The sequence below is a fragment of the Stenella coeruleoalba genome, assembly GCF_951394435.1.
Source record: "Stenella coeruleoalba genome assembly, chromosome: 18".
In the NCBI taxonomy this organism is placed as follows: Eukaryota; Metazoa; Chordata; class Mammalia; order Artiodactyla; family Delphinidae; genus Stenella; species Stenella coeruleoalba.
The window spans coordinates 73,330,425-73,351,414 of record NC_137164.1 but is presented as its reverse complement, the minus strand read 5'-3'; the positions used below and the strand labels follow the sequence as shown (position 1 = coordinate 73,351,414).

The window sequence follows — 20,990 nt, the reverse complement described above, 5'->3', positions numbered from 1 at the left end:
CTTTAATTAAGGTATGTACATCATTTTTTCGACATAATGGTACTGCACACTTAGTAGATTGCGGTATAATATAAACATAACTTCCTATGCACTGGGAAACCAAACATTTCACGTGGCTCATTTTATTAGAATACTGGCATATTGGGGTGGTCTGGAACCGAACCCACAGTATCTCCTAGGTCTGCCTATGTAGTAAATAGTTATTATCTGCCCCCCTCCTTGCTGTCTTCCTGCTGTCCTTTTCCCTTCCTTCTTCCCTGTCCTGTATCACAGGCACACTGACCCCCACTCCAGTCCCCTCTCTGACATGCCACGCCACTCCCCGTCTTGACTGTCCCCTTCTCTTCTCCAGAACCGCCGGCCACCCTCAGTCATCACTGACCTCTGCTTTCTCCAAACCAAAGCACCCTGATGGTAACACACTGCCTACCACGTCTGGCCTTGTCTCCTTTAATCTGACAGGACTATTTTGGGGGCCAGGGAAAATGTCTTATAATGACATTTTTAACCTGCTCCCCAGGGTATGTTCCTACGGCCAGGCCAATAGTCGGCTCTCAGTAAATAGCTTTGGATGGATTGAACGATACCTTGGAAGCCAAGGTTGGTAGAAATCAGTTAGCTCTTCCGGCATCATGATAACCGGCTACAGCTCTACTCTAATGAGAATTTTGAAGTGCTCACTCTGTCACATTTTAAAGCTATGAACTCTAAGAGGCTCCCTGGCACTTTTCTGGCTGTGATCCTGTTTATCTAAGGACCAGGTGTAGATAAATAGCCTGTTTCAATGGCCACATGACACACAGCACCGCTGCATCCCCAAGGCGCTGGTTTGCACATGGTCTCCATAAGGAGCTGCCATCCCTCCTGTCCCTGCTCCTCAAGGACAGGACGTGTCAGGATAAAGCAGAAACCATAATCATAGCTGCTGAGCTTGGACTTGGGGATGACAGAATCAGAAGCGCTCCTTCGCCTCTGGGAGAAAAATAAAGAACGCGCAAAGAGTCCACTCAACCGGGGGCAGCAGCACCTGCTTGGAGCGAAGACATTATTATTGTTTTCATTGACAACTCTTATGACTGTGATATTGTAAAGTGGGGTGTCATCATGTATTATTCATACAGAAACGTCTTGACTGTATTGCAAAGAGGTAGAAAAGTTAGATATATACCCAGAGCATTTTATACTCTAGTTCTATAAAGTGTAAGACTGTGTAAAATTATCAGATGGTTAGATAACTAATTTTGCTTTATTATTGCAAGTTTTCCGTGTTTTACTTGGGGTCCTATGAGAAAGTTATGCCTTAACTTTCTTTAGACCTTTATTGGATGTTTCTATTAAGTGAGAGGCAGTGATAAGCAAGTCCCATTCTATTTACTTGTATGAAAAAAGTGAATACAGCTGCATGTTTTAGTGAATGTACTGATTACTCATTGTTGTTCTACTGAATACATGGGTGTTTTCTAAACATACTCTAGATTGTGGATTATAACACTCATTCATTTATTAATCAACTGCTTCGTGAATTCCCATGTGAGTCCTCCCAAATAAGGGGACTCTACCATATCGACGCTCCCATTTCCTTGACGAATACATGCTGAAGACTAGTCTCAGATTTATCTGCAGACCCACTTCCATTTCTTCCTTCAAAAGGTTGATTCCCTACTTTTTAAACCCCTTTCAACATTCTCAACTTGCCTAAGGTAAGGAGCCCCAGACTGAATTTATCTCGAGGTGCTTCCTCACTGCCTTTTTAAAACTATCAATTCTAATAGGATCATGGGCACTTCGATGATAGTTAACACAGACCACGTTAAATACGTAGCGTACCTAGAGGACCGTGGGATATGTAACACTGCTGCATTTCCAAGGTATTGTTTGGCTGATAAAATACAAGGAAGCTGTCATTTATCCCTGTCTTTCCTGATTCTAGAAAAGGCTGTTGAGAAAACACCATGATGTCCACCCATGGCCGACACACAGAAGTTGTTTCCATGAAAGAACTTCCTTCCTTTCTTTTTTTTTTTTCTAATAGAATCATTTATTACCTTGGACTTACAGTGTTATTAAAATGCTGACCATATTTCCTGAGTCCTCTTGTTCACTTGACACCTGAATTTTTCCGAAGTTATTCCATGCCCATCATCTTTAAAGCTTTATCTGCGGTGCACAGACTCAGGGTTTTGAGGGCTTCTTTGTACTGCGTAAGTGATATGGTGCTTTCATTCAAGGAGTCCATCACCTCAAACACAGCTCAATTTGACATAATGGATGGGAAAGTCATACCTTATTTGGCAATTCTCAGCCGTTGCAATATAGATATTAAATTCTCTCTTGGTTTTTCCAGCTGGAAAAAGAGGAGGACACTGGTGAAATATTCAGCAACTCCATGATCAGATGTTTTGCGAAATGATTCCTGGCCTCATGCGGCCTCTGCTGCTGGCCTCCATCACTCCCCATTGGGCCCTCGCTGACCCTCCTTCTTCCCCGAGGCCCGCGCACACAGTTCCTGACAGCTTGGTCTCTAACAGGAGCTTTTCATTCACCTATTTCTATCGCTATGAATAATTCATTTTTGGAAGTACAATAGAACTGTTTTGGAAAGGGATGAGGTAGAGTAATCTGTCCTCCAGAAACTTTTTGCCATGATCCCAGCCAAAGCAGCTTGTCCATTTCCGATGACAAGGCCAGAGCAAACTCCGCCCTTGGCAGCTCTGCGGGCCTCCCCTGAGTCCCGCCCACGGAGCCTTCTCTTCGTGTGGACATCCTTCTCTGCTTGGAACCCCAGTCCGTGTTCTGTCTCAGCACCTAAACCACGGTGTCTGCTTGGAAAGAGAGGTTCAATCAGGAAGTGGGCTTTAAAAGGTTTCTTTCTATAGGATTTATTTGTCCTCCGATAAGGGAGTTTGCTGATACCTCCAAAGGAGTCCGTAGGATTGAATGTCTTGGAAGCACGTCAGGTTTCATGGTTAGAGTCTGCTCTGTGCAGGATCTCAGAGCCAGGTGGACTCACTCACATGAACCAGGTCACCCGACAGAGCTGTGCACCTGAAGGCCATGGTGTGAATTTCCAAGGACAGTTCCATGGACAGTCAGTTTCTCCCAGGTACACCCAGAACACCAGGAACACAGAAGTGCACGAGGCCCCTTTACAGGAGGCTAGAAAGGGAAGCAGACAAGCAAAGAGTGTCGCCTTCAGTGTGAGTCTTTAGGAAGAGAACATTCCAGAGGCTTTCGGGGGTGGGTTTACGGATCAGAGGCAGGAGGTTTACAGATGAGGTCACACAGGATGGGTAGGAACCCATCAGGCTGAGGACTGTGTGAGCGAGGCGAAGGGGAAGCAGGGGTGCAGGGCTGCTGAGGACGAGGCCGTTTAGTGACGCTGCGTGTCACCTTCCACAGCCGCAGCGCACAGACTGAGCGTGGGGGTGGAGGCTCAGCGGCTGCAGCGCTCAGCAGGGCGCGGTCACAAAGCTCAGTGTCCTTTAAGGAGTTTGAACTTTTCCCGGAGTGCTGCGGAGAGGCCCTGGATGATGTAAAGCGGAGTGCTGACAGAATCCAATAGTCCCACAGGGGTTACCCTAACTGCCCGGTACAGACCAGCACGGAGGGGAGGAGATCCGGACTGAAGACGCAGAGGCTCATCTGTGGACGTGTCGTGTGGGTGAGCGATGGGAATGGCTGGGATAATAGTGGCAACAGAAATCAAGACATTTGGAGCCTTGATATTTAGGGCGTAGGCTTATAGGACCTGGGGAGAAAGTGGTTGGGGAGAGCATAGAAGGGGACATTGGGGGTGACTCCCAGATTTCTCTCATCTTGCTTCTCCCGAAGAGAAGATGCTGAATTCCACTCTGGACTTGCAGAGGCTGAGATACTAAAGAGCATATGGAAACAGAAGCATGTAGGACGCAGTTTATAGACAGATCAGGTGAGAGAGAGAGAGAAAGATACAACGATTTAGGTGTCACTGTTTTAAAGACCAAGTTGAATCATGAGAGTGGACGATTACCACGAAAGACTGCGCAGAAGGAAGTTTAGAACAGAAGCCTGAGTGACACCAACATTTTGGGGAGTGGCAGAGGAAACAAACAACAATTACAACAAAACAACCAATGAAGTAGTGGCTGGCAGAGTAGGAAGAAGCCCAGGGCAAATGGATTCTCTTAATCACGGGGGCCAGCGTTTCAAGAAAGAGTTTCAGCAGCAGCGCTCCTTACTGCCAAGAAGTCAGATAAGAAAACAGCTGATTTTAGCAGCTGCGTTTATCACCCCAGAGGCCAGGTTGCTTAGAAAGAACGTTTCTGTGCAGTAGTTCAGGCTGACACCAAACCATAGTGAGGTGAGGAGGGGAAACAAGATGAAGCAAGGATGTCATTAACTCAGACAATGCAGGAGGCGTCCAGTAAGTCCCCTACACACACGCCTTCAAGTTGCAGACTTGATGGGAACGCGTATTCGCATGTCCAATCACGTAAGCTAGGTCACGTGTCATACATTGTCACGTGTGTGCATCCTCTACAAGTGGTTGTGCTTTTGTGTACTTGAGTACAGTACTGTATAGAATACAGTAGTACAGTATCTTTATTTCAAGCCCAGGATGTCCGGAAGCAAACCTAAAAGCAGTGGTGATGTAGCTGGTACTGCTGTACTTTTCGAGGTACTGTACTGTAAGATTAAAAATGTTTATTTTTTGTTTGTTTTTTATGTATTACTTGTGTGAAAATTATTGTAAACCTATTATAGCACAGTGCTATATGGCTGATTGTGTTAGTTGGGTACCTAGGCTAACTTCATTGGACTTACGAACAAATTGGACTTAACGAACGCACTCTCGGGATGCAACTCATTTGTACGTAGGGGACTTACTGTGTTGACGAGGAAGAAGGGAAAGAAGAAGCTGGCTTCCTGTGTGCCCCGGACAGTGCAGGAGACACACTGACAAATTCTTCCCCGTTTTCCTTCGTTTCCGAGATCATCGTTGGAGGGTAGCATCCTCTATTCAGGAAAGCTTGAAGAGTTGATTTGCTTTTTGTCATCGTTGCCATCACGTCTGTGGGCCTCCAGGTATCACACCCGACTAGAGGTGGAGCCGGGCTGGCCCTGCCTTCTTCAGACGGATTCCCTCTCCTGAAGGGACTGAGCCCAGGGTGGTGGTGAGAATGGACTGGGTGGACTTAAAAACATAGGGTGGTGCTAGGAAGCGAGGGCCGTTCTGAAGTTCAGGGGGTTAGACCGAGTGTTATCACAGGACCCACGAAGCGTCACCAGGAGAAAACAGGAAGGTACTTGCATTCGGCGCAGGAAACGGAGCGAAGATGCAGCCCCGCAGGACAAGGTGTGCTGACATCTGGCGGATCAAGGAGCCTGTCTCCTTACGCTGTCCATCTCTGAATATTCTTCTGCAGATGACCTGGCGCATCCTCAGGCAGGGCTTGTTTTCTTGCTTCTCTCTTAAAATATGTCCGTATTTTCATTTTCTGGGTGCCGCGCGTGCTTTAACCAGACACTGACACAGCGCTAAGGAAAGACGCTCAGATATACGCATGTGAACATTTCTTTCGACCTCCTGCCCCACTCACAACTGTAACGACATGCCTTGTGCATCAAAGTGCATTAGCCCGAGGCGGTCGCCACCGCAGACTGCTGCTTATGTAACCAGCGATTTCAGCCCCGCGTGCTCCAGACACACGCCACTCACGCGTTAGAACTGCCAGGGAAGGGCCTCAGAAAACGCATCAACACATGGTATACATGTAAGAAGAGTTAGCCCTTAGTAATTCTTGGGGGAAAAGGGAAAACGGCCTTCTGATTTGAAGATGACAACCACGGTCAATACCTGACATTTTTCTTAATAATAAAAAATTGTAACCGACATATTTTTTCAGCCAGCTAACATATATTTGCAATATAAATTGGTTCCCTTGCGCTAAAACGTGAATATAGATTTTGGGGGAGGGAGGCAAGTATACTTAAAAGAAATGAGAATCCAAGCCCCTATGGGAAAAATACGAATCTGGGGCATTTTGTGAAAGGCTCTACGGGAGGTGAGCCGTGGTCATGTGGAACGCCCAGAACCAAGAGCGGTCGTGAGACCCGGTGCGTGCTGACGTCACACTGGTGCATGCTGACGTCACGCTGGTGCACGATGACATCACTTGTAAAGAGGAGCCTGAAAACCATGATTATTCAGGGCACTGGGTATAACCCGTAATGAACAATATTTCTAGCCACATAAAGCATCTCCCTCCTAGAGTTCCATAGCTTAACATCACTTCCCGTAATCAGGGAACAGAGACCCCTCGCTCAGTCTGTCTCCTGGGATGTTCCTCTCAACCATGCTTGTACCATTACAACCAGAACTTTCCTGAAAACTGAGAATTATCTTAAAAAATAAAAAAACTAGTCTTCATCGGGAATCTGGAAATGAGTTCAGTAGACCACAGCTCCCTGGGATCTCCCCTCCTCTCCTCACACCTTCAGTTAGGCCCGCGAAACTGAGGGGATTTGTAAAGTGATGTTGGTGCAGAGAAGACCCAGAAATCAGCCCGGGGCTGGGGTGTGATTATTACAGCCACTGCGCAGAATTTCAAGGGAAGGTTTGGAAAGTGCAGATCTGGGGTGAAGTGACTTGTAAAAAAGAAAAAAAAAGAAGGGCTTCCCTGGTGGTGCAGTGGTTGGGAGTCCGCCTGCCGATGCAGGGGACACGGGTTCGTGCCCCGGTCCGGGAAGATCCCACATGCCGCGGAGCGGCTGGGCCCGTGAGCCGTGGCCGCTGAGCCTGCGCGTCCGGAGCCTGTGCTCCGCAGTGGGAGAGGCCACAACAGTGAGAGGCCCACGTACCGCAAAAAAAAAAAAAAAAAAAAAGAAAAGAATAAAGGTACATTAAGAATGATTCAGTTGATGCCTTCCCAGTAATGTGCTGTGTTATTAAAACAACATCCAAGAAGGCAGGGATTTGAGGTTGCCATCAACTGTGGTCTTCCTAGGCCCCAGTTCTCACTTTAAAATGAGAGGCTTAGCTAGATGACCCCTAGGACCTTTCCCCTCTGAACTGCCACCCTCCCCTCGAGGATTCCAGAGACCCACCTTTTGTCATGTTGTCATCACTTTCCGCTTCCTCTCAGAAGAGGTCCAGCTACCCCAGGGCCCAGTGAAGGAAGTGCTGGCCTGAATTCTGTCCATTTGCTACTATAATCTCTCTCTAACTCAGGTTCTTTATTTGTAAAATATTTCCCAAACCCATCTCAAGGGTTTCAGGGGGGAAAATAAGAAATGAGAATACGCTCTGGGAGAAAAAGAGAAAATTGTTATCCAGCTATTAAGTGAAAATGTCATTCTTTTTTAGGCCGTTTTAATAGTCTAGTCTGTTCCTTTTCTAGACTGTAGCTTGAGAGTATTTTCTATTCACCGTAGGATGGGCAGCTGTCAAACAATTTGTTGTACTGTCAGCAGTGATTTCCAAGGGGCAGCAGCAGAGCGGGGGTGGGGTGAGACGTCCTTCACGAGCATAATTACCTGGAAAACGTAACTTCCACAGAGAGAGGAAAGTACAAGCCCTCCAGGAAAAATGGAGGTAAACGTAGTTGAACCAGTCATTTATCATCAGAGACCTTAAACCTTTTTTGTTCCTTCCCAAAATTATTGTTTAGCGTCAGATAATCATTTATACAATTCAGTGACACCTAGAAAAGCGATGACTTCGTATGTCTCTCCATAGGAGAAGGCTAAGCCATTATAAAAAAGATTTGTGGTCTTCCTTACACTACGGAGTTCTTCTGAAAGAAGACAGGTGTATTCATTTGTCATCAGTGCTTTTCCCTGAAAATCCTTTAGGGCTTTTAAAAGTTAATCATCTTGTTTCTTTGGTTTTGTGCCACCACAAAACATCTAACTTTCTCAACCCCCCTCCCTCAAAAATAAAAGGGAGGCATGGAACGTATCTCAGAGCTGTTTATTTCTCTCCCTTTCCTGACACAAGAATTCTCCTCACAGGATACTGACAAGAGTTATCTAGATTCTGCTTGAATTCTAGGCTGTCCACTCACTTCCATTGCTAATTATTATCTGTGTGCAAAGTGTGACCAATAGTTACCTTCTCTGTGTGTGCTAAGAATTACATGGGAAAAAAATGTACGTACCTTGCTTAGAACAGAGTGAAATTGATAAATACTCGCTATTACTCTTGCTATTATTGTCAGGTGTTTATGACCTCTTAGTGTACAGTTAACGGTACACCATCCACTTTTCCAGGTAGAACATAGGCGACAGAATCTTACCAGGCTAGTATTAACCTTAGAAACAGGTAAACAGAAGACATCAGCGCCCAGGGTCTGGGAAATACCTGAGTCACAGCCATCTGTATGGTGGATACCTTGCCATGGTTTTATTTGGGCCTAGTTTCAACTTGTTCCCTTATATTAGAAAAAGGCATTTTTTTCAGTATCTACTTTCCTAAATACCTATCAAAAGCAAAGAGCTAGGTGAATTCATAGTCCTTTCACATTTTATTAAATTAAGCAAATACTTATCGAATATCGATGTGGATCACAGTATCTAAAGGTCCAAGTTGCGGCTCTGATGAGGTTTCCTTCTTCGTTCTCCTCACCACACCACGACATAAAGTGTCTGATTTAGGTTGGGTGTTTCCCGGCTTTCGGACGATGAGGTATTTAATGCATTTGATGTGAGTCATCAATTTAAATGCCCGCCGCTGCTGGTTCTGTGCCCTGGAGTTCAAGCTCTAACCAGCCGCCTCTGCACAGCCCGCGGGGGCATCTTTGTAGGGGAATCAGCGCCATCTAGTGCCCGTGGGGGGAATAGCCGGTGTCTGCAGGGCTCTCGCACCTTGCAGTAAATAACCACGGTGGGTCCACAGTTATTTCCTTTCTTGTATATCATTGGATTTTAAAAACTTCAGGCCCTGCTTAACTCCACTGTTTTTCACATGAGTTACATCCCCTCAAACGCCACATTACCTTTTGCATCCTCTTAAGGGCTCAATCAAAAAATGTTTTGCTCTGTTGCCAAGACATCGCTTGCAGCTGGCCTTGTGTGAATACGCTGTCTCCAAGTGTGAGTTTTCTTATGATCCGCCTGAAGCCCTAGCATGTTTCTCACAGTACAGCATGTCCTTTATCAGTCAGAACTGTTGTCATCCCGCCCTATTTTTGATTCTTCTCTTTTTTCAGATTGTCTACAAAGCCTGGCTGTGTTCCCAGTATTTTGAAGTCGCACAGCTGAACTGCAGAAAGACAATTCCTTGCAAGCAATACTGTTTGGAGGTTCAGACGAGGTGTCCGTTCATATTGCCCGACAATGATGAAGTTATCTACGGGGGACTCTCCAGTTTCATCTGTACAGGTACAGTGCGGGGCAGGTGTTGGCACCCAGCCTCTCGTGGTGGAGCTGCTTCTGTGGTGTTTGTTTGGTTGGGGGTTTCCTTCCACCTATGTAACCCTGAAGATTCGGCTGGGACTATTCCATGCTTTCCTTCACAGAAGCCCTGAAGGGACCCCGAAACTGATTTGGAGATGCCACGTGATGTGTCGTCTACCTGTGACCACCATCATTATTAAGTCTGTAAAAGGATAAAATGGAAAAACGTCAGCAATCTTTGGATTTGCTTAAATTTGACGTAGAGTCGGTTGGGTTCTACCTGCCTTATCTTTGTATTAACCTAAGAACAGATGACATGATAAGGCGGTAAAATTATGTTTCTTCTTCAAATTGGTAACAAGTTTAGGTCCCAAGTCTATTTTCTGAGAAGTGTTATGTTACGTTATCTTAAATAAGTATCGAGAGTGTGAAGAAATGCCCATTGAAGTTACTCGTGTGTGTGTGTGTGTATTAGAGTCCGGTTAAATTGTTTACCTCTTCCACCAAATGACGCAGGCTGGGCAAAACACCAGTAGCAGCATGCAATTTCTGGGTATTTATAAGTGTTACACAATTTAGACGTAGAATAAGACGCAAAGGATAAGAGTAGATTGCTTTTTAAAAATAAATGCTGAGTAGACAAGTGAGAACGATCCCCTTTGCTGCAGAAATGTGATCATCAGAGTTGTTGCTTCACGCTGTCTCAGTAAAGATGTGCTACGGGTCCTTGTAACTGGATGGCTTGAGTTGTAGCCTGTTTAGTTTTCAAGTTTTAAGGATAAGACACCATCATATGTACGAAGAAACATGAAAACCCCTCTTCTTATAATAAACTTTGTGAGACCCTTCTAAGCAGAGTGACATATTGAGATGTTCAACATGAGAATTTATCAGATTCTTTCTAGAGCACTTATTCCCATGCCTATCCATAACCCATCCTGTTCTAAGTGATGTGCTGTCAAGAGACTGTCCAGCAAAGCTCTCCCCTAAACGCCTGCCTGCACACTGGATGACTTTTGTGCTGCTCAAACTTACGGGAAGGATATCTGGATGAAGGTTAAGAGACATGGGCTTTCCTCCTATTTCTATGAGTGCATTCTCTCCGAGCCGCCATCTCCTCATTAGTACATTAGTGTTAGCGATACCCCTCAGGCATGTCTGCAGTGAGGAATACAGATAGAGAAGCTGCACGAGATACGTCATCCACAGGCAATAGCCATTGTACGTAAGGAAGCGATTTGTGGAATGCAAAGTGATTTACCAATTATTTTTGTTATTCCACTGATTTGATGCTGAGATCATTTTTCATATGGTTCCTGTCTACTGGGAAGACAGAGAGAGAGAGAGAGAAGAGAGAGATAAAAGAAAGGAAGAGGGAAGGAAGGAAGGAAGATATTAACACCTTCTTCCTTTGAATCTGAGCCGGAATTCACCAGTCACAGGCTATTTCATTTATTTGTCTTCCACACAAAACTTCAATAAATGGTCATCAAGATAAGGTCTTCATCTCTTGACTTAAGGACCAATGAGGTGTCTGTGATTTTAGGACTTCTGAGAAACTCCTGGAATTTTATGTAAAGGTTGTATTCTTGTTCATTCTCATGCATGTAGCTTTTTTCGTAGAGAAGGTCAACAGCTTCACTAGATTCTCAGAGCAGAAAAGAACCTCAGATGAAGGGAGAGGCGTCTGTCTATCTCCTCCTGCTTCCTGGTCTCTTATCTGTATGTTTGAATCTGAAATACAGGTTTGAACGTTCATCGCCTTCCCTATACACTTTCAAGGCCGTCAGAAAGCTAAACATGGAAATTAATCTCTTTTCGCACATGTGCAGAAAGTCTATCTTATATTTTTAATTGTCTTTGAGTCTTTCAAAGTCAGATTTTTTCATCTACATCATTAAGGAAAACAAATAGGAAAAGAGGAGAGATTTGTCATTTGTCGGATCCAGGGGAAAATGCCACGAAAATTAGAAGCTTTCTGGGAGAATCTCATCACTGAATATTTGGGAATCTGACTCTTCTTTCCCCACTGTCAGCTGGGCCTATGTTCTTTTTCTTACTTCTCAAAAATGTGCAGAATAAATTATGAAGGCATTTGGTCCCTGAGCGCTGTGAAAAATTTTGACCAAAAAAATGGTACTAATTTTCAGATTGATCCCCTTTTCTAAGCTGTGACCCAGGCTTCCTGGAAGAATTCTTCTGGGTCTTACCACTAGCAGCCATCCTTTATCCACCTTGGGTCACAGAGGTCCCTTGAGTTTTGCTGCTGGACTTGAACAGGAGAGATTTCTGCAGGTGGGAATCGCTCGCTGCCATGCCACTACCGATGAGGGTCCCAGACACCAGGGTCCCCGGAACATCTCCTTCTGGGAAGAAGTGAGCTCCCGGGGCCACTGGTGAAACCCTGCCCAGGAGCCCGGTGGCCTCACATGTGTAGGGAAACTAGTAAGACTTTTACATATAAAACATTTGTTCCCAAACATTGTCACACGATCTTTGAAGGTTCACCTCTTACAGAAAGACATGAAGATCCAAAGAACTCACCCTTCAGGTGTACTTGGAGTAAGTATTGAGTCATCTCACACACCTTTTACGCATTGTGAAGGAAGCGTCTCCTGTACTCAGAATGAGACTAAGTCTAGTCGAGAAATGGGAGTATTTTTCCTACTTCCCCAGTTGGCTACACATGACCTGAGGCCCACTGGGAAGCAGGCTCATAGCCACGTTTCAGCTCACACAGAACAGCACATCTGCTGGACTACCCCCTCAATGAAATGAGTAAATGGCAATCACTAAACCCAATTTCACTAAAAGGAGTTCACCAAGTAGGTTGGTCTTCATCTTGCCTCCAGTAATTCCTCTTTTTTAAAAAATTAATAAATGATTTTATTGCCATTCTGTATGCTGACAAATATAATCATTTATCATCAAGAGTTGAAGGAATAGACAGTTTCCTTCAACTTCCTTTAATAATGGTCTCCCTACTAATGGAAATACAGCCAATTCAGAAGCTTCCAGAAGGAAAGAGATTCCCTCTAAAAATCATCTCAAAAAAGTACTCAGTGAGCACGTGACTGCAAAAGGCTCGCCGGCAGATCCTGTCCAGGTGAGGGTCAGTTTTGTTCAAGGTGCTTCTCCATAGTGACAAACCAGTGGTGTGATTATGGCTTTTTTTCCAATCTTTTAGAGACTGGGATTACAGGACTCCAGGTCTTCCTGTCATCTAGGCTTTTATTAGATATATAGTGATGCTTAGAATTCCTGTCATCCATCCAAAAAAGCACATCTCAGTCCTTGGGATCAGGGAACCAGTTAGAGGATTCAGAGCAGACAAAATTCCTTTAAATAATCAGGAGTTAGTTAAAATTTGGGTCAGTTATTAGATGCAACCTATTGCATCATTTCTTCATGAGGCTTATATTACTTACCCGTGTCCTACATGGGAGTGTTTAAATGTCTACATTTTGGTCATCTGCTGCTATGACCCTTGGCAAGCCGGTAGCTTACTTTTACAAAACGAAATATCTGAGAATGCATGTCCATGGCTGTGCAATGTCTTTGACTGAGGCTGTTGCTGAAGGTGAAGGACAGATGTTTTAACCACAAAACTAGAGGAGAGAAGAGCCTCCTCCTATTGTTACGTTCTGCTTCTGTTTTAGGTAATGAAGGAAAGACACTTTGCCTGAGATCTCTCTTGGTTTTTCTGTTAGAGGATAAAACTGAGGCGTTGCTGAAGGGGTGTTTGAGAAATTAATTAGGGAGAAATTCCAAGGTGCTGTCAGGGTGAAGCCCGTCATTGGATGTCAGGCTTTATTGAGCTAAAACTTTTTGAGGTGGGTTCTGTTCTCAAGCTGGGTTCACACAATACTCTGCTATTTTAGAAACTGTTTCTTCGTCTTCAGAGTGAGGAGGTGGAGTCCTTTGTGGGTTCTGCGCTGTCAACCCATCATGGTGATAATGACGTGGGTTTCCCCCCTGCACACTCCCTCGCATTCTTCTAGAATCCCCTGGAGAAATCCTGGATTGCTTACCTGGAATGGTGAGCCAACACTAACAACACAGAAGTAGCAGAGCATCTCAGGCTGCGGGTGCTATGGTAACATACGTTGCGAAAATTGCCACTTGATTGATGGATAAGAGAGACCCTACCTGATTTGCTGCTGTATTTTTCATAGGTGAATTATTGAAAGAAAAAGTAAAGTAAAAGATCTGCTGCGGGTTACTGACAATGGAGATAAAACATTTTGAGAATTCTGTGTAAATTCTGCATTTCATTTTTTAGCTGTGACAAGCATGAGGTTATATTTCCGCCTCCTGGGAAAACACGGCGGGCTGTTGCTCGTTAGGGTGACAGGTCTGATTACGAAGTGATGGAGGACGGGCGCCCCCTGGTGGCGCGGCTCTGCGTCTGCAGGGGACCTAAAGCGGTTTATTTCCCTCAGGCAAGGGAAGTCATTATAATAATCCTTTGAGAGAAAAAGATGGGGGAAAATACTTGGATATGCATATTGATCGAGTCAGAAAGGAATTTTTTAATGTTGCGTGTCATTCACAGGAGAGAGTTGACAACTGTGAAAAAACATTCCCTAAACTGTTATCTCACATCTGGGGAGTTGATGAAGATTTTTAGAAAGATTATGTAAAAGATTTTCTCACCGAAGTAGTGTTTCAGTAGAAAAATCTGCTCCCTATAAATTTTAATTTGGACGTCTATGATATCTTTAATCTCCGTACCTTCTCCAGTGTGTGAATATGTTTGATTATTTTCTAAAACTCAAGGGTCTTTTTTTCTGAAAAAGGAATAATGAAATACCAGCTAGTTATAGCACCATGTGATGTCATACAAAGTCTTTATATATATATATATATATATATATATATATAAAATATATATATATAAATCTACAAAATATGTAGATACAAAATCTTTATGTAGATACAAAATCTTTATATAAATATATATGTATATATATAAATTTAGACCAAAAGAGAAATGTGAAGGAAGATAATATGATCAGAATAAATAATAAATATGAAAATAAGTTATTTTTAAAAACTTACGTAGCATGTAGTAACGTCATGTGTTTGGGACATCGTCTTCCATTAAAACACTGCACTTTTGGAGGCTTATTAAATTCGTATAGTGAGACCTGAGTTCAGGTCCTCATACTTAAGATCATCTTCCCCGACGTCCACCTCCGTGTGCTTCCCCAGCAGTTCAAGTTTGCTTTGAGCGAGGGGACTAATGCAGGGAAAGAGCCCCGGAGTAGAAATTAGGTTGGTGGATTCTGCCCATAGCTATGAATTTTGGAACGTCGTACCCACTGGGTTTCCATTTCCTCATCTCTACAAGTGGCTGATGGGTCTGGGTCTCCAGCACATTCAGCCCTCCTGGATGTTGAGGGCAGAGTCTGAGTCAGGTGGTCGCCCCTTGGTCCAGGCAGAATCTGAGTCAGATGGGCGCCTCCTGGTCCAGAATGAGGGCAAAGCACCCCAGCACCAGACAATGCAGAGTCCATCCTTGTCTGTGTTAGTGGAGGCTGGCATCTCGCTCCAGGCCCCCCTGGATGCCCCTCGCTGGAGAGCCAGGAAGGACTGGTGATAAACTCATCTACCTCCAGGTGTGCTGATAAAACTGGCCATACCCTCCCAAACCTGCACACTTAGACAAACCTTGGAGAAGTTCCAACACAGTCCACGTTGTACTTCTGCATTTTCTCTCTCTACCTTACCTGATCTAAGAGGAGGAATGAAAGGGGTTAGACCAGGGAGAGTTGAGGAAACCATGCCTGGAGCTTTGGCATGGCGTGGAGTTGAATCAGCCCCAAGGTGTGTCCAGTCTCTATGGCAGGGAGCCCCAAGCTTATTGCTTCTGGAGCCAGGAAGGGCGGAGCCTGCAGCCACTTCCTGGCCTGTTTCCAGGTAAGTGGGCACCGCAGGTGCATTGAGCAGAAAGCTATCCTCCTTGATGCCACCTGGAGAGGATCCTAGTGACATCATCTCACAATTGCCTGGTAATCTGTAGCAGCAGCGTAACTTGCTGGCCTGGCCGGTATGTCTTGACCTCTGAACTCCCTAGGATGGACGACTGTCCTTTACTGAAGCCAGAACTATTGAATGCTGCTCCGATGGGACCAGGGCAGGGCATCCTGGGCAATGAGTTGGTTGGTCTGTACTCAGATGGAGGTTGAAAGAAAACGTTTAGAGAGCTTCCCTAGAGCAAGGAGGAGGGCGAAATACACATCGTTCTACAGAGATTCACATCATCCCCAGAAAGCTTCGTGACCGACAAGACTCAGAGCGGTTTATGACTGACATGGCAGCAAAGTAGGAAGATAAAGGAAGAATTTCAGTTCTGGAATTCGGTCTAGGAAGGGTAACTCTGCACGAAGAGGAATCTCCTAGAACAGGCGAAACCTTATTCAGTGAAGGCGTTTACTAACTTCATCTGCAGTTAAACATCTCTGCAGTGAAGCCTCTCTGTGAAGTGTTTCTCCCCACCCTGTAGCTGTCCTGGGCACTGAACTGCTTTGGACACTGCAGTGACCTCACGTGATTATAGATTCAGTCAATTTGAGAACAAGCCTGAATTATAGACGTCATCTGGTCTGATGTTGCTTTTATACAGGATTAAAGAGAGCTGACCCCCTGCAACCTATTATTGCAGAAACCAGGATAGACCCACACTTCCTAGCTATTAGTCCAGTATCTGTATCACTGGTGGAGCGGGAAGTGGCCATTGGGTCTGTCCTGAAATTAACCTGTAAGCAAATGTCTCCTTTCTGCTGTCCGGCTGGAGAAGGTCCCCCTGTAGGGAAAGAGAAGGTGGGGACACAGCCTGTGGTGTGTGCGATGCCGTTTCCAGTAGTTCAACACACTCATCCTGATTTCACAACATCACATATTATGTTAAAAATAAACATCACGTATATTTTCTACCTGGGCCATTCTTTCTGCTTAAAGAAAGGAGAACTGTCTGGCACTGTTCTCTGGAAGATTTTGTGCTTAGATGCCTGGCTTTTTCAGTCAGATGAGTGAGCGAGATTTTTAGACCGCACACATGCAAACCTACAAATATGTTACTCTGAAGGGTAACGGCAAGGACCCAAGGTCTCTAAAATGTTCGCCTAAATAATTGTGACTCTGCCTTCTGCCTTGTGTTCAGTAGGTTTGAGTCCCATAAGGAAATCATGCATTCGATACATTTTAAAAATGGAAAGTGAACCAATTTGTCTCAGTTTTGAAATCTTGTCTTTTTGGTGGTTCGACTTGACTTTACCAGATGAGATGGTTACTGTTAGTCATAATTTCTAATGTATCAGATCATTATAATGTTTACTCTTTGGGTTCAATGTGAAGTTTTCTTCAAATTAGTGAGATGTAGGAGGTCAGTGTTTATATCCGTGATGCAGTCATTGTTCAAAATAATGTTTTAACTTTTCTCTGGAAATAATTTTCATATCCTGAAGCATTCTCTTCCTGCTTTGGGAGATTTATCTGAACATGTCTGTTGTTTATGGCTGTATGCCCGGTGCCCAGAAAGCTGTTTGACACAGTTGGTGCTCAATAAACAAATTTCGAATGAATTAATTAATGGGGAGCAATCTGTGACGGGCCCTGTTATGAGGAAGAAGGGACCATCCAAGGTGGGGAGAAGCCCAAGGAAGCCAGGGGGTGAAGGTTGTACCCTGCAGGGCCACCAGCTGCCTCCTGCCTGCCTCTGCCGGTGATATTCTGACGATTCCAGAAAAGGGGCTGACAGGTAGATGCGCCTTAACAACATGTCCCCCTGTTGGAGTCAGAGAGAATATCAGTATTTCCTTTGAAAGCCATTTTGTCCCTCACGTTCCATCCTCTGTCACAGGCAAGATAAAGACTCAGGTTGAAAGCTGTTCAGACCTCATCATGCACGTTGCTTACTTACCTGGGATGCTAGGACTTTAAGCCTGATGAACGCTGTGACACCTCACTTATGGAATTTACATTTTAAGTGGGCCCCCCAAACTGACCATCAAGGTTAACTTGCCCCCTGCCCCCCAGTTCAGGTCCTAACCTGCAGTATCTCAGAATGTGACCTTATATGAAAATAGGGTCATTTAGGGAGGTGATCAGGTTAAAGTGAGGACACCAGGATGGGCCCTGATCCCGTGCTGCCCAGTGGGTATGTTAATCTCCTAGGGCTGCCATGTAACAAGACGCCACAGATGGGGTGGTTTAAACAACAGAAATGTATTATTCCACAGTCCTGGAGGCCAGAGGTCCAAGGTCAAGGTGTTGGCAGGTTTCGTTTCTCCAAAGGCCTCTCTCCTTGGGCCACCTTCTTACTGTGTCTTCACAAGGTCTTCCCTTTGTGTGTGCACCCAGGGGTCTTCCTGGGTGTCCAAATTTACTCTTTTCATAAGGAATCTCATTGAATTAGGGCTCACTCTAAAGACCTCATTTTAACTCAGTCATCTCTATAAAGGTCCCGTCTCCAGATACGGTCACGTTGAGGTGCAGGAAGTTAGGGCTCTAACATCTCAGTTCATCTCACAGAAGTGTACTTATAACAAGGGGACATTCGTACCCACAAACATACCCACAGGGAACACAGTGGGGGAAACACAGGGAGAATACCATCACCTGCACCCCTGCCAACACTCTGACCTCAGACTGTCCTCCTCCAAACCTGTGAGACCATAAAGTACTGTTTTGAAGCCGCCCAGTCTGTGGGACTTTGTTAGGGCGGCTCTGAGCTCTGCCTGGCAATTTTGGAATAGAACAGATACATTCAGTATTGTTTGTTCAAGAAGAGAATAATGTCTAACCCTTCTATGAAGACAGATTTTGTGTACTTCAAAAGTTCTAGAGGATTAGAGGAGAGGAAGCAATAAAAAGGAATCATAAAGGCAAAGAGAGAACTCAGCCTAGAGGAGTTAGAGGATAATAATTATGCAGAGAGAGGAATGATGAAGAAGAAAGAGTATTAACCAGTGTGGATCGGTTTTAATTGCAAAATAAAATGATTTTCATGAATTTCACGAATCTCCTTTTGAAGGAATTTAGAACCACATTCACTTTGCAAAGCTGCTGTGTGTACTGTGTCCACCCTTTCGTGGCTTCACGATTAGAAGATTTTAAACCTGAATCTGCAAACTTTTCGTGTCACGAAATTGCAGTTAGTGAATTTTTCTTTTGGAAAATCTAATCACTCTGTACTTGGTGCTCAACATTGCTGTAAACCTAAAACTGCTCTAAAAAATAAATCCTAATGAAAAGCGGGGGTGGGAGAACCTAGCTAAATAAACTTTCTACCTCTAGATAAATTGTCTTCGATTTGGAGATGTGTTTGTTCTTATCATTTCCAGCCTACTCTTGTAGTGTCAGAAGGAAATGCAGACTCATGGTTTTATATAACAGTTTTATGAGATTTGTGGACAGCTTTCAAATTCTAAATCTTAATCCTTGCAAGAAGAATGGTTTACATCCCTGTTCGCTTCTATTATTCTTTCCACAAAGAGATAAAATTTAAACGCATGGAGCATCCAGAAAAGCAGGAAGTGTATTAGAAATCATGAGCTCCATCAATTAGCACAAAAGAAGCAAACATGAACATATAATTAGGGAAACTCCATATGTAACGTCACGGAGGTTCAGAGCTGAGAGGACGTGAGCTGTCGTCCAGCTCTTGAGGGTGGGTTTCCCATTGGCTCCGTGCACGGTTGGGTCTGGACCGTAAAGAAGATTGAGGTCGGGACCGTTAGTGCATTCAGTGATCACCTAGGAAAGTGCACAAGTGAGGAAGCAGGCGCAGGCTTTCCTCAGTCATATTCGTCCCACATGATGGCTCAGTGGTTAAATCCAGCAGAAAAGAAAACTGAAGAATAGAGAAACCAAGTCTCTTCCCCGGGTTCACACTGAAGCCATCAGTCGAAGCTAAGGCATCTGGCTCCCTGACTTGGCACAGTTCACTGCTCTTCCGTTTTCTCCCTTTTCAACCAGAATTTATTTTGTAACTGGAGTAGCCAAGCTTCTCTCAGTCGTGACCTTCTCATCATAAGCTCGACTCCAGAGGGTCATAAGCTCCGCCTACTTTTATTGTAAAATGCTTGCTATGCTGGAGAGAAATGTCTGAGGAGAAATGTGGTAGATGTATATGAAATTATATTCTCTCCTCCACATTTTACTTCCTAAGAAGTGCGTCCTGTTCCGCCCTAAGTATTTTCTCTTGCATTTTCACTCATTCAACATAAATTTGCACAACACTCATTGCCTCAGTTTTCCATTACTGCCTTAACAAATTGCCACAAACTTTGTGTCTCAAAACGGCAGAGATACGTTATCTCCCAGTTCTGTAGGTCAGAAGTTGGATCTCACCGGGCTGAAATCAAAGTTTCTCCTGGAACCTCTAGGAGAAGAGCTGGTTCCTGATCGTTCAGACTGTTGGCAGAAGTCAGCTCCTTGCTATTGTAGGACCAAGGTCCCTGTTCCCTTGCCGGCTGTCCACCAAGGAGAGTGCCCAGCTTCTTGAAGCCACCCACATTCCTTCGCTTGTGGTCCTACTGCTCCAAGTTCAAAGTCAGCAGTGGAGAAGCAAGTTATTCACGTGTCACATCTCTCTTACCCGCTGGACTCAACCTCTCTCCCTTTTTAAGATCTCGTGTGATTAGATTAGTCTCGCTTGGTAAACTTCCTATTTTGTCAGATGATTAGCAACCTTAATTCCATCTGCATTCTCAATTCCTTTTTGCCATGTTACAAGATATTCATAGGTTCTGGGGATTACGATGTAACCTCTTCGAGGCGGGGCATCATTTTGCCCTCCTGCATCTATCATGTACCAGCTATTGGGCTAGATGCTGGGGATAGAAAGAGGATTAATAGATGTGATTCATAACCCGAGAAACACAAGTTTATCTGTGGAAGTAAACAAATTGAATAAATACTAGACTGGAGGTGTTGCCTGTAATGTATTAACAAAATATCGAAGAGGAAAGGAACCATTCACTTATCTCTATAACTTCTCTGAGATGTAAGTGTAGAGAGTGTAATTATCACAGATTTACAGATGTGCAAGGGAATACAGAGAAACTATGTTTTCCCAGGTTTAAGCAGATGATTTCCCAAACAAGGGTAAGATCCATGATGAAGATTTCATCCCTAGCTTCCAGGCTACCTTACTGTGTATGCATCTCACTGCCACTGTTATAACCACGCCCAGCATTATTACTGTCCACTAATTGTGAGCGCTTAGTTGGCACAAGACCTTCAGCCAGGCACCTAAGATGCACCGTCTCCTTAAAGCTTCACAGTGTCTCCATGAGGAGAGTGTGTGTGTCGGTAAGGCGTCCTGCAAGTGCAGAAACCCTACTGGAACTGACTGAAGCAGAGACGGAATTCACGGTCCAGAAATAAACAGCAGGGAATATATTGTTCATTAGATAGATATAGATAGATAGATAGATAGATAGATGATAGATAGATGGGTGGTAGAAATATGCTGACATAAAGAGATATACTGAAGCACAGAGATACAGGAGAGATTCCACGCAGAGAATAACTCTCGAGCTCTGTCAAAGCCCCAAGTCGAGCGCTGGCTCCCCGGCCCCCCCCCCCCCCGAGCTCTGTGTTTCTCT

General features: G+C 44.5%; 1 protein-coding gene across 1 annotated transcript in view; it reads left to right on the top strand.

The window, feature by feature from the left end:
• Positions 1-20,990, top strand: part of NALF1 (NALCN channel auxiliary factor 1) — a 575,390-nt gene that overhangs the window by 533,570 nt on the left and 20,830 nt on the right. The window contains exon 2 of the mRNA XM_079903133.1: positions 9,189-9,360. Coding sequence (XP_079759259.1) covers positions 9,189-9,360 — 172 coding nt within the window. The remainder of the gene's footprint in view (positions 1-9,188; positions 9,361-20,990) is intronic.